Below are 16,857 nucleotides of genomic sequence, written 5' to 3' on the forward strand. Positions count from 1 at the left end.
AACTACTGACTCTGCGCACATAGCCTAAATGTTGAATATACACGTTAAGAGACGATTATTCATGTTCAAATTCCTCGTTGATTTATGCTGAAGCGTGTCGGAGTTTTTTTGTTACCAGCCTTTTGATGAACAGAACATTATTTCTGAATACAGCTTTACCAGTGTACCAACACTGTTCATAATATAAGGAAACATATCTAATGACTGAACGTTTACGTGCTCTTGTTTTGCTAGTCCCATACTGAATGTTATTGTCCCGCCGATTTTTTAAATCATCAGTCCCTATTTTTTTATTTTTTGGAAATACCATCTGGCAATACTACTGAAGTCCTAGACAAACAACAGCTACTCCAACGCATGAACTCACTGCACATCTGGTCCTTCCTCCTTGTTTTTTAAGTAATGGTTAACTCAAAACTGGGAAGGATGTCACCTACTGTTTCTCGCAATCAGTACGGATTGCAGCGAATTACTTCCTCCGCTGCTACTATTACAGGTTCAGGACGCAAACAGAATGGTTGTGCTTACACTGAGATTAAGAGGAAAAAATAAAATAGAAGATCCTGCCACTATTGCTCACTTCATTCGCAGTAGCTCCCGCCCGTCCGCTGTTATCTACTCTGGCTAACATGTCAACCGCTGACAGTACTGGAGTCTCAGATTGTGAGCTAGCTCCTCTCCTTGCCGTTTTCGTCTGCGTTCCAAACTGGCACCTCTTCTAATATTTCAAGCGTTCCACTATTGTCCCTATAAGTGTGAATGAAGATCGCTCCATATGTACATCGAGGGGGAGAAATCTTTTTGATGGTACCAGGAATTGGAACTGGATCCTTTGTGACAGTCCTCACGCTATCTTACCAGATATGGAGCCAGGCCCGTGCGTGTCATAAAAACCCACAACCTCCTGAGTCAGGACTTTCATAGTCTGTAGGAAATACCTCCCTTGCTCGTCGTCATGATCACCGCCATCTTACTACTGTTAAAGACGAGAATACTCGTCATTTCGGAGTGTGTGATGCAGAACAATGAGCAATATACTTTCCAACATCTACCGGATCGCCGAGAAGATGTTGGGGTGGGTTTTTTTTGGGGGGGGGGGGGGGAGGAGACCAAACAGCGAGGTCATTGGTCTCATCAGATTAGGAAAGGATCGGGAAGGAAGTCGGCCGTGCCCTTTCAAAGGAACCATCCCGGCATTAGCCTGCAACGATTTAGGGAAATCGCGGAAAACCTAAATCAGGATGGCTGGACGCGGGATTGGACCGTCGTCCTCCCGAATGCGAGTGCAGTGTGCTAACGACTCCGCCACCTCGCTCGATCGAGAAGATGTGCAAAGCTCGGCAGTATACAACAGATACTAAGTAGGTAAAATGCATGTTTTCACTTACATCGCTAAGCCGCGGAGAATGAACTATTAATTATTATCTGCCGATTTAACATACAGAATTTTTATTTTACGAAAAAGACAGTTATTCTCACGTTTAGTTTTCGCTAAGTTCGGTCACAGTTACTGAAGGGTTCAAAATAGCAGCAAAGAAAGCCACGAGAGGCTTAATCACACTAAGGACTGCCTCTGATACTAATCTCAACATTCACGCACACACAGACATGCATTAATCAACAGGCACGCGGTTTTGCTTTATAGGGCTCATAATTGTTGTTATAGTAAAATTTGTGCTCTTCTCAAAAGTTCGCGTGTGCAGAAAAAAACTCTGCTTTCTTACACTGAGCCATTCAATCCTTTGCTCACACAATTCACTCACACAGTTTTTCATTTCAGGAGGCGATTAGTTGCTTTGTCACGAAATACTTTACGGACCACTGTAGTTCCACCTAGTACTAGAAAAAGTAACACTTACTTACTAACAGAGTATGATTGATATAGAACATAGAGGAAATGTGAGCATTGACACTTCTTCAGGTAACATTTCAATGAACACATGAGCATTTAGAATATCATAGATAGGGGATACTAGTACCTTAAAGTACGTAAATATGTCAAAAATAATTAACGTACTCCACGATGACTGTTCGCTACATCTGAACAGCACCCGAATGAAAAACGGTCTAAAACGAAGATGATGTTACAAGTCACTACGAAAAATATTTCAAAATGGTTGTATGAAAAATTATAATTTTCTGTTGTTCCCACTGAATACTTGCAGATATGAGGTAATATGCTTGTAAGGTAAGAGAAAAATGTCGCATAAATCCGTCCAAAACTCATGCTGTAGCGTATGAGGCCGTAGCCCTCTGCGGCTGTTGCCGAGAAGCTAAAAAAGTCCTCAGTTGCTTTACGTTCCCCGTAGACAGGTAAAAACCGTGGCAGATCTATTATCCATCCACCAGGTTTATATACATTACCGCTCGACGTGGAGAAAAAGTTACGCCTGAAAATTCCTGTAAGGCCCGTATTATAATCAAGATGCGCTGTCTCTCTCTCTACTGATACAGTTGCTGCCAAAGCGGGAGTGGCTAGCAGTACGCCAAGTGAGTGTACCAGTATTGCACTCCGATGTTAGTTTTGCCATATGGAAGATGCTTGAGAGCAGCCGAATTCTTCACTGGGACTAGTTGCTTATAGTCGTTATGGGCCTGGCAATGAATGCTGATACTGTCCAGCAGAACACACGTATTCCCACAATACTGTTAGGGGGGCTGCAGTGACATCCCAACGAGATACAGGCCTACACCAAATCGGTCCCCGAGGAGCGTCACACGCGCCGCGACACCCTCGCGTGAGAAGTGAAGATGGCGGCAGCCTGTTGCGCGAGGAAGTGACGCCGGAGGAGTGGTTACATGTAGGTGGGCTTCATCTTGTAGGCGCGCTTCCAGATCTCGCAGAGGCAGACGGTCGAGTGGAAGCGGTAGAAGATGGCGAGCGGCATGGACACGTGCGTGATGATGGTCCACGCCCAGAGCCCGTAGAAGTGCAGCTGGATGGGGTGCGACTCGGCGCGCGACTTCTCCAGCGTGTTGATGGCCCACATGGCGAGGTTGGTGACCAGCAGGAAGGTGACCAGCTCGCGGCCCGGCTTGCGCCGGATCTGGTCCGGCGTGGCGCACGAGCGCCGTGATGCGTCCAGCACGAACATGGTCTGGCACGTCGTCTGCACCAGCGACGCCAGCGCCGTGATGAGCACCAGCACCTGCGGGCCGAGCCACAACTCCGCCTCAGCTGGCGCTCAGACCACAGCAACAGCGGTACAACAAGTAGCCGCGCGGGACGAGCCGAGCGGTCCAAGGCGCTGCGGTCATGGACTGTGCGGCTGGTCCCGGCGGAGGTTCGAGTCCTCCCTCGGGCATGGGTATGTGTTGCAGTTGGGTTGTTTTTTTTCGGGAAGGAGACCAGACAGCGAGGTCATCGCTCTCATTGGTTTAGGGAAGGATGTCGGCCGTGCCCTTTAAAAAGGAACCATCCCGGCATTTGCCTGGAGCGATGTAGGGAAATCACGGAAAACCAAAATCACGATGGCCAGACGCGGGATTAAACCGTCGTCCTGCCGAATGCGAGTCCAGTGTGCTAACCACTGCGCCACCTCGCTCGGTCATGGGTATGTGTGTTTGTCCTGAGGATAATTTAGATGAAGTAATGTCTAAGCTTAGGGACTGATGACCTTAGCAGTTAAGTCCCATAAGATTTCACACACATTTGAAAATTTTTTTCTTTTTTGTACAACAAGTAAACTGGCCAAATGCGGGTAGGACTCGAGCACTGCTAATCTTGATAGACATTTCATCCGTTCCGGGACTCGATGGTTTTTTGATACTGTCAAGATATCGCTTCCATAGACTCCAAAACACACACAAAAAAAAATGTTCAATTGCCTCTGAGCACTATGGGACTTAACATCTGAGGTCATCAGTCCTCTAGAACGCACAACTGCTTAATCCTAACTAACCTAAGGACATCACACACATCCATGCCCGAGGCAGGATTCGAACCTGCGACCGTAGCGGTCGCGCGGTTCCAGACTGAAGCGCCTAGAACCGCTCGGCCACACCGGCCGGCTCCAAAACTCAAATTGGAAATTTGTGGTAAGGACTGTTGAACCAAACTGGTGATGTCATCTGTCCCTAGGCTTACGCACTACTTAATCCAGCTTAAACTAACTTATGCTAAGGACAACACACACACACACACACACACACACACACACACACACACACACACACACACATACATACATACACATGCCCGAGGGAGGACTCGAACCTCCGGCAGGGGGAGCCACGCGAACCGTGACAAGACGCCTAAGACCGAACTGCTGACCGAGTGCCAAGTGCGGGTAGGACTCGGGCTCTGACCGTTCCGTACAGACTTCATTATCTCGACAGACATTTCATTCGTTCCGAGACTCAAAGGTTTTGCCTATTATCGCCAGTGTGTAGAGGACAAGGGGTTATTTTTAGGAAATATGGTGCGAAATTGTGATTTAGTGTGCTTCAGTGCGCGATGCGCCAGCGTCACGGCAGACATCGGTCGGAGGCTGGCCGGTGCGTTATGCAGGTGACACAGTTTTGCAATGAGTGTCGGTATGTGTGTACGTGCACGGCAGCCATCAACAGCCAGAATTCAGCATTAACAGAATTATGCAGGTGCGGGCTGCGTCTGGCACGGCCAACTCATTGAGAACATTCTAATAAACATGCCGCCGCGTAACTGGCGGATTCCGCAGCGGTCTGCACTAATTAAGGGCATCGGAGATGGGCGTCGGTATTCTGTTCGACCGACTGGGCGTTTGGTCGCTGTTACGTCGTCGTCATCTGTGACGCTGTCCCCGAGGACCGCCGGCCGGTGTGGCCCAGCGGTTCTAGGCGCTACAGTCTGGAACCGTGAGACCGCTGTGGTCGCAGGTTCGAATCCTGCCTCGGGCATGGATGTGTGTGATGTCCTTAGGTTACTTAGGTTTAAGTAGTTCTAAGTTCTACGGTACTGATGACCACAGAAGTTAAGTTCCATAGTGCTCACAAGGGAACCTCCCCATCGCACCCCCCTCAGATTTAGTTATAAGTTGGCGCAGTGGATATGCTTTGAAAAACTGAACACAGATCAATTGAGAAAACAGGAAGAAGTTGTGTGGAACTGTGAAAAAATAAGCAAAATATACAAACTGAGTAGTTCATGGGAAGATAGGCAACATCAAGGACACTGGGACCGCAGGAGCGCCGTGGTCTCGTGGTAACGTGAGTAGCTGCGGAACGAAAGGTCCTTGGTTCAAATCTTCCATCGAGTGAAAAGTTTAATTTTTTATTTTCAGTTTATATGACAAACTCTTATGTTTTCATCACTTTCTTGGGAGTGATTATCACATCCACAAGAAAACCTAAATCGGGTAAGGTAGAAGAATCTTTTTACCCATTCACCAAGTGTACAAGTTAGGTGGGTCGACAACATATTCCTGTCATGTGGCGCACATGCCGTCACCAGTGTCGTATAGAATATATCAGATGTGTTTTCCTGTGGAGGAATCGGTTGCCCTATGACCTTGCGATCAAATGTTTTCGGTTCCCATTGGAGAGGCATGTCCTTTCGTCTACTAATCGCATGGTTTTGCGATGCGGTCGCAAAACACAGACAGTAAAATTATTACAGTGAACAGAGACATCAATGAACGAACGGACAGATAATAACTATGCAAAAATAAAGAATGTAAAATTTTCACTCGAGGGAAGACTTGAACCAAGGACCTCTCGTTCTGCAGTTGCTCACGCTATCACGGGACCACGGCGCTCCTGAGCTCACGTTGTCCATGATGTTGCCTATGTCGCCCATGGACTACTCAGTTTGTATATTTTGCTTATTTTTTCGCAGTTCCACACAACTTCTTCCTGTTTTCTCAATTGATCTGTGTTCAGTTTATCAAGGCCTATCCACTGTGCCAACTTATAACTAAATCTGAGGGGGGTGCGATGGGGAGGTTCCCTTGTCAGAGCCATTTGAACCAACCCCGAGGAACGGCCAGTAGAGGGCGTTGCCCAATGCTGCACCGGCGGCTCCTGGCGTCGTCACGAGCTGCAGCGTCTGCAGGAGGCAGGCAAGCGGGCCCGAGCCTCGTGCCGCTAACCTCCTACCACCTGCACAGCCGCTGACTGAGCACGGCGTCGCGTTCCCCAGGGCTGCGTGCATCAGCACGTATCCTCCACGACACGGGCGGTTCGGCTGAGCTACCGGAAAATGTATTGGAAGAACCAACAATAAAGAGGTAGATTGCTGAAAACAGCCACCTTCTTCCACCCAGCCACGCCCTACAACTCCGACCACGTCACCCGCTCCGGTTATCCTGTTACAATTGATACTGGCAATATATCACTTCCATAGACTCCAAAACTCAAATTGGAAATTTGTGGTAAGGACTGTTGGACCAAACTGTTGAGGTCATCGGTCCCTAGGCTTACGCAATACTTAATCCAACATAAACTAACTTATGCTAAGGACAACGCACACCCATGCCCGAGGGAGGACTCGAAACTCCGACAGGGGAGCCGCGCGAACCACAACAAGATGCTCCAGACTGCACGGCTACCCCAGGGAAGTGTCACAGAACCGTTTTTGTACTTTATATACATAAATGATATGAGGGGAATTGTGAGTAGCAGTCTAGACCTGTTTGCTGATGATGCTGTATGTATGTGAAGGTGTCGTCCTTGAGTGACTGTAGGATGATACAAGAGGACTTAGACAAAATTTCTAGTTGGTTTAATCAGTGGCATTGTGCTCTATAAATAGAAAAATGCAAGTTAATGAAGGAGAGTAGGATAAACAATTCCGTAATGTACGAATACAGCATTAGTATCGCGCCGGTCAGCACAGACACGGCGTTGAAATATCTACGTGTCATTTTACAACGCGATATGAAATGTAACGAGCACGTGAGGATTGCAGTAGGGTAGGCGAATGATCGACTTAAGTTTATTTTGCGAATTTTAGCAAAGTGTAGTCCATGTGTAAAGGAGAACGCGCATGGAAACTATAGTGCAATCCATTCTTGAGTAGTTCCGTGTGTTTTGGGACCTGAGCAAGTTGTTTTAAAGTAAGACATCGAAGGAATTTCAGATGTGTACTGCTGGATTTGTTTCTTCTCCCTTTACCTCACGTCAACCAGTCAGTGTAAAACGGGTTCACATAATCGTCAAAACGAAAAAAAAAAAAAAAAAAAAAAAAAAAAAAGAACCAACAAAGTACAATAATAACACAAAAATAATTATGTATAAAATAACTCTGTACAACTATGGAAGTACTTAAATATAGTATAAAATATCAAAAAGCTTTAAAATAACTGTACAGACGATGTGCCCTCTATGGGCTACTGTGGTACTACCACAATGGTTTCAAAGTCACCGATGTTGCGAACGTTTGGCATTGCGGCATCATATCGATATGTGAGTTGTGACTCGACTGCAAGTATACACCTATGCTAGATTCAGTCTGTCTGTCATATATTAACTTTATTTGCGACTGGTGATATATGTAATAATGGAATGATCAACTGCAGAGTGGTATGACACTACATACACTTGTAATGAGATATTATACACATAACTATTTTTATGTTATTATTGTACTTTGTTTTTACGTTTTGACGATTATGTGAACCCGTTCTACACTGATTGGTTGACGTGAGGTAGAGGGAAAAGAGGTAGGCGGAGCATCTTCGTATTTAAGAGTATGCCCGTCACTTGCTGGCACCAGTTGACATCACAGCAGCTGAGAAGAGTGCTCCACCTACCATCTTCGAAGGATGCCATGGGTATAACAAGTCTTATTGTATTTTATCCTTATAAACATTTGGCATATTTTATTGTCAATCTAGTAAGGTTTCTATTACTTTCTAAATTAAATTACAGGTCTGATGATGGTCATGTGATATGACCGAATCTCGTCACCTATGTTCTTGTAGCATACGTGGTGCGATCAAGACTGAATTTTAAAAAGAAATTAAAAAAAAAAATCGGGAAGTGATTACGGCAGAGAAATTCATGCTCGTAGGAAGCTTATGGAATAGGAAATGGCAGGAATGGTAGTGTACCTGAAGTACCCTACGCTATACACCGCAAGGTGGCTTCTCGAATACGAATGTATAAGTACAGAGTTTGAGTTCTGTCGTAAAAATGAACCAGCAGTAATTATCGTCTCGTAATCGTAAATTCAGTTGACAGGTAATCGTGCATAATATTGCATCAACTTTACGTACACAACAAAAATTCCTACTTTTTGGTTTGTTAATGAGTCATATAACTAATATATTGTTGGTCTGAAGTGTCTTGTGAATAATTTCTATGGATGCGTTAGCCATCTAGGCTACTATATATGTACATTACATAGGTGTCTTACGAACGTGATTAATCGGTTAAATTACAAAAAGCGTTTTCACCAGCAACAAGAAAGAGTATACAAGGCTATAAAGACGATATATTCGAACGTATCTTCCTTTAACATCGGCAGAGTATTAAGCTGCAGTTGGATTTCGTCTGTCACGATTTTAAATAGGTATTTCATGACCCCGTCAAACAGTTCTTATGTGAAACTTCCTGGCAGATTAAAACTGTGTGCCGGGCCGAGACTCGAACTCGGGACCTTTGCCTTTCGCGAGCAAGTGCTCTACCAACTGAGCTACCCAAGCACGACTCACGCCCCGTCCTCACAACTTTACTTCTGCCAGTACCTCGTCTCCTACATTCCAAACTTTACAGAAGCTCTCCTGCGAACCTTGCAGAACTAGCACTCCTGAAAGTAAGGATATTGCGAAGACATGGCTTAACCACAGCCTGGGGGATGTTTCCAGAATGAGGACGGGGCGTGAGACGTGCCTGGGAAGCTCAGATGGTAGAGCACTTGCCCGCGAAAGGCAAAGGTCCCGAGTTCGAGTCTCGGTCCGGCACACAGTTTTAATCTGCCAGGAAGTTTCATATCAGTGCACACTCCTCTGCAAAGTGAAAATGTCATTCAGTTCTTATGTGCACCTATGTGACCTGATGTCTGTTTTCTATGTTGCACAACCGCTTCTCACTGATCACTCTTTTCGCATCATTCACGCTGGTGAGAACCGCTACTTTTCATTCATAGACGGTACTCGTGCAGCCACGCGTAACTCACCGTGTTCTTCTCGATGGTGAAGTGGCCACCGATGATGGTGAACGTGCTGTATATGAACATGCCGGTCTGCGCCCCCACCAGCAGGATGTTGTCCAGCTCCAGGTTGCGACAGCCGTCGTACTTCAGTTGGCGAACCTGTCAATCATGAACGGAAAACAATAGCGACATATTTTGGTGCCTTAACCGTCTATGAGTGAAGACAGTATCCAAAAGAACAATGTGCCTTGCTGCAATTACTTTTAGACTTGGCTGAAACCTGGTTAAAATCCACAACGAAATATTAACAGCATATAGTACTCGATAATGAAACTGTCTAACAGATAGTAACTGTCTGGTGGACTATACTTCCAAAGCAAGACTTGACCCGTCACGAGTGAAGCTTATACTTGGTGACCATTTGAGCACGCTCCACTAACTGTCTCGGAATTCTATACTTGATTTGCCGCTAGTACCCGGTAGGGATTTGTAAATTTTCGAAGGGAATGCTCCAGGCAGCTACAACCACATTAAAGCGGAAAATTACAAATCTCTGTGGCTAATTACGTACATTATCTGTTCAAAAATATCCAGACATCTATTACTGGACACTAACAAGGAAGGATCCACCCTTCGCCTATATGACGGTTTGCACTATTCTGGGGACACCTTCAATGAGGTGTATGAATGTCTGTTGAGGGGTGGCATCCCATTCTTCCTCAAGAGCAGAAACCACAGATGGTAGTGACGCTGGACGCTGGTGTCTGCAGCAAAGCCAACGTGCTAACTTATCCCATAAGTTTTTTGAAAGACATCATGTTTACGCCCGTGATAGTCAAACATTTTATTTCCACTATTGCAATTTCAGTCTTAGGCCATTATCAAGTTCAGCTGTATTAGAAAATGTTTATAAAATATTTCACAAAAATCGTTGTGTATTTTGATATTCGGCCGATTACGCAATTTGAAAAATGCAGCTATGTAAGGATGTTTACTTACATGTTTTGGCTTTAAGCCATGTGAACTTTATACACACCGACACATTTACATGTCGTTGTCATTTGCTGTTATATATATTCGTAACCCTGCTAAGTAGTGCGAGCACACATGTCCAAATATCGTAAAACAGCACAGACTGTACATACACGTTTGTTTCACCATTACTAGTAACTTTTGCACTAAACCACAGCAGCGAACGACTGTTTGCAGGCTACTGGTAGCCGTTTTGGCGCGTAAACGGATTACAGATAATATTCTTGTTCTGAGTACAGCGCCATTGTGGTGTCACCGCCAGACACCACACTTGCTAGGTGGTAGCCTTTAAATCGGCCGCGGTCCTTTAGTATACGTCGGACCCGCGTGTCGCCACTGTCAGTGATTGCAGACCGAGCGCCGCCACACGGCAGGTCTAGAGAGACTTACTAGCACTCGCCCCAGTCGTACAGCCGACGTTGCTAGGAAAGGTTCACTGAGAATTACGCTCTCATTTGCCGAGACGATAGTTAGCATAGCCTTCAGCTAAGTCAATTGCTACGACCTAGCAAGGCGCCATTTATCCTTTGCTATGTATCTAATGAAGCATGTACAGTAACAAGACCAATGTTCACCAATTGTGGATTAAAGTTAAGTATTCCAGCAGCTACGTACTTTTCTTTATAGCATTCATTACGTATCCTGTTTCAGACCTCACGCCAGCCTGCGTGAGTTTAAGCGCGTGCCTTTCGGTTACCCGTCACTGTGGACTGGCTGTCTTGTCAGTCCACAACAGCCATTGCAGTCCAGCGACTGTAGTAGCAAGCATGGACTTGTATACTCGTTTTACAATGATGGAACATACTATAATTTCTTACATAACCTACTCTTCATGTTAGAAGGGTGTAGGAACAGGATATAACTTATTTCGTTATAGGTTTTTTAAAAAAACATCGTAGTTAAGATACGTGAAGGTTTTACATCCTTTTACATAACTGTAGGTATTATTTTCTACATAGTGTAATTTTGTACGTTGCCTACTTTTAATGTTAAATTAGTAAAGATTGTTTATTTCGTCGTAGGTTTTTAATACAGCACAATTAATATCGCAAAGGTCCTAATATTGCCCCACACAACCTCACGCACATCCTTGATGAGCAGCACGCTCCTACACAAGACATTCTGTATTTCAGCTACACTTGATAATGTCCTAAAGCCGAAGTTCCAATAGTAGAAATAAAAAGTTTAACAGTCACTGGCGTAAACATGATGTCTTTCAAAAAAATTTTACATGACAGTCAATCCCAGTTATGAAAAGTTAATTCATCTCAAAGGTGTTTTTTAGTGTTCATTCCGGGACTTTGTGCTGACTAGTCCATTTCAGGAGTGTCACTGTCCACAAACAATTCTCTGACAGATTCTGCCGTATGACGGAGTGCTTTCTCATGCTAATGCAGACACCGTTTCCGAACAATTCCTCTGCTGTAAGCGATACAAATGCTGTAAATTGTGTTCACATACTACGGCACGTAGTGTTTTCTTAAGCGCAATAAGAGAAACATACCCTAACCACGATAAGTAACCCCATTCTGCAACACTACCTCCTCCATACTTCACTGTTGGAAATACAGATGATAGGTGATAACGTTTTTCGGCCATTCGCCAAATCTAAATCCTTCTGTCAGATTACTGTAAGCTACAGCGTGATACGTCACTCCCAATCACGCGTTTCCGCTCATCCAGAGTCTATTTGCGTCGCTGTTTACACCACCTCAAACGTAGCTCAGCCTTGACGACAGAAATCTGTGGCTCGTAAGGAATTGCTAAACCTTTGTACCCCATTATTTTTAACTCCCTGAGCACAATCACTGTGTTGGCTAGACGGCTGGTAACACTCTAGAACTCAAAACTCAATCCTTCCACTGATTTCGTGTGATCCTCTACAACTACCTTCCGCGATTCTTCACGATTCCTGTCCATCAGTGCCATACATCAGGTCTGTCTGGTCTTGGTTAGCTGTGGTAGTTCCTTCGCGTGTCCACTCCACAATCATATTACCGACAGTAAACGTGGGCAGCACGAGATGGGTTGTAATGTCCCTGGTGGATTTGTTACTTGTATATGAAGTCACTGAGCTCTCCAGATCGACGCATTCTCCCATCTCTGCTACTGTACTTACAACAGAATAGTTCCCACTTCCCTTTATACTGGCGGGTCTGCCTTTGGCGACGTCTAATGGGCAAGTCAGCGTCTCGTAGGGGTCTCCGGATACTTTTTGTCAGCTAGTGTATATCACAATGCACTGAACTTTGTGTAGAATAGCGTGTTTTCAAAGTCTCACCCATTTGTAACATTTCGTCTCAATGAGACAGCAGCTACACTATGTGATCAAAAGTATCCTGACACCTGGCTGAAAATGAGTTACAAGTTCGTGGCGCCTTCCATCGGTAATTCTGGAATTCAGTACGGTGTTGGACCACCCCTAACCTTGATGACAGCTTCCACTCTCGCAGGCGTACGTTCAGTCAGGTGCTGGAAGGTTTCTTGGGCAATGGCAGCCCACTCTTCATGGAGTCCTGCACTGAGGAGAGGTATCGATGTCGGTCGGTGAGGCCTGCCACGAAGTCGGCCTTCCAAAACATCCCAAAGGTGTTCTATGGGGTTCAGGTCAGGGCTCTGTGCAGGCCAGTCCATTACAGGGATGTTATTGTCGTGTAACCACTGCGCCACAGGTCGTGCATTATGAACAGGTGTTCGATCGTGTTGAAAGATGCAATCACCCTCCCCAAATTGCTCTTCAACAGTGGGATGCAAGAAGGTGCCTAAAACATCAATGTAGGCCTGTGCTGAGATAGCGCCACGCAAAACAACAAGGGGTGCGAGTCCCCTCCATGAAACACCATAACACCACCGCCTCCGAATTTTACTGTTGGTGCTACACACGCTGGCAGATGTTCACCGGGCATTCGCCATATCCACTCCCTGCCATCGGATCGTCACATTGTGTACCGTGATTCTTCACTCCACACAACGTTTTTCCACTGTTCAATGGTCCAATGTTTTCGCTCCTTACACCAAGCGAGGCGTCGTTTGGCATTTACCGGCGTGATGTGTGTCTTATGAGCAGCCGCTCGACCATGAAATCCAAGTTTCCTCACCTCCCGCCTAAATGTCATAGTACATCCTGATGGTCTGGATAGATATGTGCCTATTACACATTACGACCCTCTTGAACTGTTGGCGGTCTCTGTCAGTCAACAGATTAGGTCGGCCTGTACGCTTTTTTGTTGTGCGTGTTCCTTCAAGTTTCCACTTCACTATCATATCAGAGAGAGTGGACCTAGGGATGTTTAGGAGTGTGGAAATCTCGCGTAAGGACGTATGACGAAAGTGACACCCAATCAGCTGACCATGCTCGAAGTCCGTCAGTTCCGCGGAGCGCCCCATTCTGCTTTCTCACGGTGGCTAATGACTATTCAGGTCGTTGATATGGAGACCCTGGCAGCACAATACACCTAATATGAAAAACGTATGTTTTTTTGGGTGTCCGGATAGTTTTGATCACATAGTGTATGCCTCCCCGGTGAGGTGTTGAGGAAAGATGACTGGTCCCACGAGGCAGCCACACATGAGGCTCAACCGGTGCTGACAGTTCGCTGCCCATATAATACCAGTACATGCCGTATGGATCGCTCAGGATTGGCATCACGTCCTCTTCACTGATGAGTGTCGCATATGCCTCCAACCAGACAATCGTCGGAGACGTGTTTGGAGGCAACCTGGTCAGGCTCAACGCTTAAGACACACTGTCCAGCGAGTGCAGTAAGGCGGAGATTCCGTGCTGTTTTGGGGTGGCATCACGTGGGGCCGACGTACCCAGCTGGAGGTTATGGAAGGCGCCGTAACGGCTGTACGATACGTGAATGCCATCCTCCGACCGATAGTACAAACATATCGGCATCGCATTGACGAGGCATTCGTCTTCATGGACGACAATTCGCGCCCCCATCGTGCACATCCTGTGAATGACTTCCTTCAGGATAACGACATCGCTCGACTAAATGTTCAAATGTGTGTGAAACCTTATGGGACTTAACTGTTAAGGTCATCAGTCCCTAAGCTTACACACTACTTAACCTAAATTATCCTAAGGACAAACACACACACCCATGCCCGAGGGAGGACTCGAACCTCCGCCGGGACGAGCCGCACGGTTTGTGCCTCAGACCGCTCGGCTAATCCTCGCTCGACTCGAGTGGCCAGCCTGTTCTCCTGACATGAACCCTAATCGAACTTGCCTGGGATAGACTGAACTGGGCTGTTTATGGACGACGTAACCCACCATCCACTCTGACGGATCTACGCCGAATCGCCGTTGACGAGTGGGACAATCTGGACCAACAGTGCCTTGATGAACTTGTGGATAGTATGCCACGACGAATACAGGCATGCATCAATACAAGAGGACGTGCTACTGGGTATTAGAGGTACCAGTGTGTACAGCAATCTGGACCACCAACTCTGAAGGTCTCCGTGTATTTTGGTACAACATGCACTGTGTGGTTTTCATGAGCAATAAAAAGGGTAGAAATGATGTTTATGTTGATCTCTATTCCAATTTTCTGTACGGGTTCCGTAACTCTCGGAACCGAGGTGATGCAAAACTTTTTTTTGATGTGTGTAAAAGTACGGACTAATGTTTGTCATGAACAATAAAAATTAAGGTCCGCTATAGGTGTGCGTCACACAAAAATAAATAAAATTATTGAGGCGGTTTGTGCTTACTTGGACCATGCCAACGAGCGTGGCGACGGTGGTGGTGGTGTAGAGCGTGAGCTCGCAGATGTTGACCTCCATGACGGCGAGGCCGACGAACTCGGGCTTGGAGATGAGCACGAAGAAGAGGATGAGCGAGATGATGGTGAGCACCAGCACCAGGATGCCGACGAAGAGCCCCTTGTGGGCGCGCGCGCAGTCCACCGAGTAGTGGTGGGGCGGCCGCTTGTACGCCTGGTGCGCCAGCCCGGCGCCCGGCGGCTGCCCCGCGCGAACCCCGCCGCTGCCCGTGCCGCACGAGATCTGTCGGCAGAGCAGCGCACAACTCGTGAGGAAAGTCCCAGGTGTCGGCCAAAGTCGTTGCTTTTGTGCTTTCCATGCTGTTTATGCCTGTGCGTTCAGAACTCATTTCCTTTGCATGCGACCCGTTATCATGACAGAGTGGTGGAACTGGAAAGACGACATTCCAGTGCCTGTGTTATTCCGATTACGATGGGAAGTTCCTTGGCATCGTAATTCAGAATAACACAGGCAGTGCAATATCGTATTTCTCTGCTGATACGGGGTAAGCGACTTTCAAGTGCAACGTCTGACTTGTACAGGTGTATACATAATGGATACGTCGACGCATGGTTGACGACACACGGAAGTTTGGTTCTGGCCGTGAGTCGTGTTCGGACAGCCATATGGTTAATGATGATGATGTTTGGTTTGTGGGCCGCTCAACTGCGTGGTTATCAGTTTCTATCTGTACTAAATCTGCACCACAGGCACAACCACCTTTATCCTAACCACCACAATGTTCACCTGACAATACTCCCATCCAACCTATGCCCTCTTATCGGCTCCTCAATTAGGTTATATTTCCACTTGCTTCCAGAAATCCTTTTTCCATGTCATTTCTACATATTACGTAGCGCTGGCCATGCAGCCCCAGACTGACAACCTGCTGTAAACGAACAGCAATTCCCAAAATCAACGTATCACCAACCCAATCTAGATGTGCCAAGTTTACACCCTTAAATCCATTCTCTTGTCCATCTCCTTCAGTTTGCTCGTGACACTGCCTTTGCAGCCACATATCGGAACGAACTGTTCACCTCGACCGTCCATCTGCTGTTGCAAACAACGTCTCCTCTAGATCAAACCTTCAAGATTCAGATAATAATTGATGTACAAACCACTCACAGCTTCCACCGGTACGAAATCCACTTCAGGATATCTCGCCAGGACATAAAGATATCATACCCGTGGTCTCCCGGCAGCAGTTTACATAATTTCGAGGAGAGAGGTAACCTCTGCCGAAATGCTGAAATACCCTGGAATATCAGCTGCGTATGTGTTAAAACGGACGTTACGAAGAAAACAACTGTCAAGTCTCTGTCATTGCGTTTACAGTTGGAGTCATGTCTCTGTTCCACGTAGCACACCCCACTGAGTAACACGCAATAATTATTCTGTAACATGACTGCAGCGGTGTAGTTGCTTTTTCGGTTATATCGTGCTTCATAAACTTTCTAACTACTGACCTTTTCCATTGTCGAAGAGATACGATACGGTGTCTAGGTGGTGGTGGTGGTGGTGGTGGTGGTGGTGGTTAGTATTTAACGTCCCGTCGACAACGAGGTCATTAGAGACGGAGCGCAAGCTCGGGTTAGGGAGGGATTGGGAAGGAAATCGGCCGTGCCCTTTCAAAGGAACCATCCCAGCATTTGCCTGAAACGATTTAGGGAAATCACGGAAAACCTAAATCAGGATGGCCGGAGACGGGATGGAACCGTCGTCCTCCCGAATGCGATACGGTGTCTACTCCTCAGTCAAGGAACGTAGTAAAACTGACAAATAAAGCTGCCTCATTCTAAAATTATCTAACAAGTTTGTGAAATAGCTGCCCCAAGATATATTTTACTGGCGGTATTGCACATATTGCTCTTCCTCCACTTTATTAATTTCAGGAGAAAAGGTCGGAAAAGATGAAGTTTCAAGTGTTTGCTAAACTCTCCCAACCATATCAAAGCCGTAGAGGGAAGAGGGCA

General features: G+C 46.2%; 1 protein-coding gene across 1 annotated transcript in view; it reads right to left on the bottom strand.

The window, feature by feature from the left end:
- Nucleotides 1-1,453: 1,453 nt before the first annotated feature.
- Nucleotides 1,454-16,857, bottom strand: part of LOC124789239 (proton channel OtopLc-like) — a 259,793-nt gene continuing 244,389 nt past the window's right edge. The window contains exons 11-13 of the mRNA XM_047256534.1: nucleotides 14,831-15,124; nucleotides 9,098-9,232; nucleotides 1,454-3,149 (exon numbers count right to left, since the gene is read on the bottom strand). Of these exons, the coding sequence (XP_047112490.1) occupies nucleotides 2,796-3,149; nucleotides 9,098-9,232; nucleotides 14,831-15,124 (783 nt within the window). The 3' untranslated portion in view covers nucleotides 1,454-2,795. The remainder of the gene's footprint in view (nucleotides 3,150-9,097; nucleotides 9,233-14,830; nucleotides 15,125-16,857) is intronic.

The sequence above is a fragment of the Schistocerca piceifrons genome, chromosome 3 (assembly GCF_021461385.2).
Source record: "Schistocerca piceifrons isolate TAMUIC-IGC-003096 chromosome 3, iqSchPice1.1, whole genome shotgun sequence".
Taxonomy (NCBI): Eukaryota; Metazoa; Arthropoda; class Insecta; order Orthoptera; family Acrididae; genus Schistocerca; species Schistocerca piceifrons.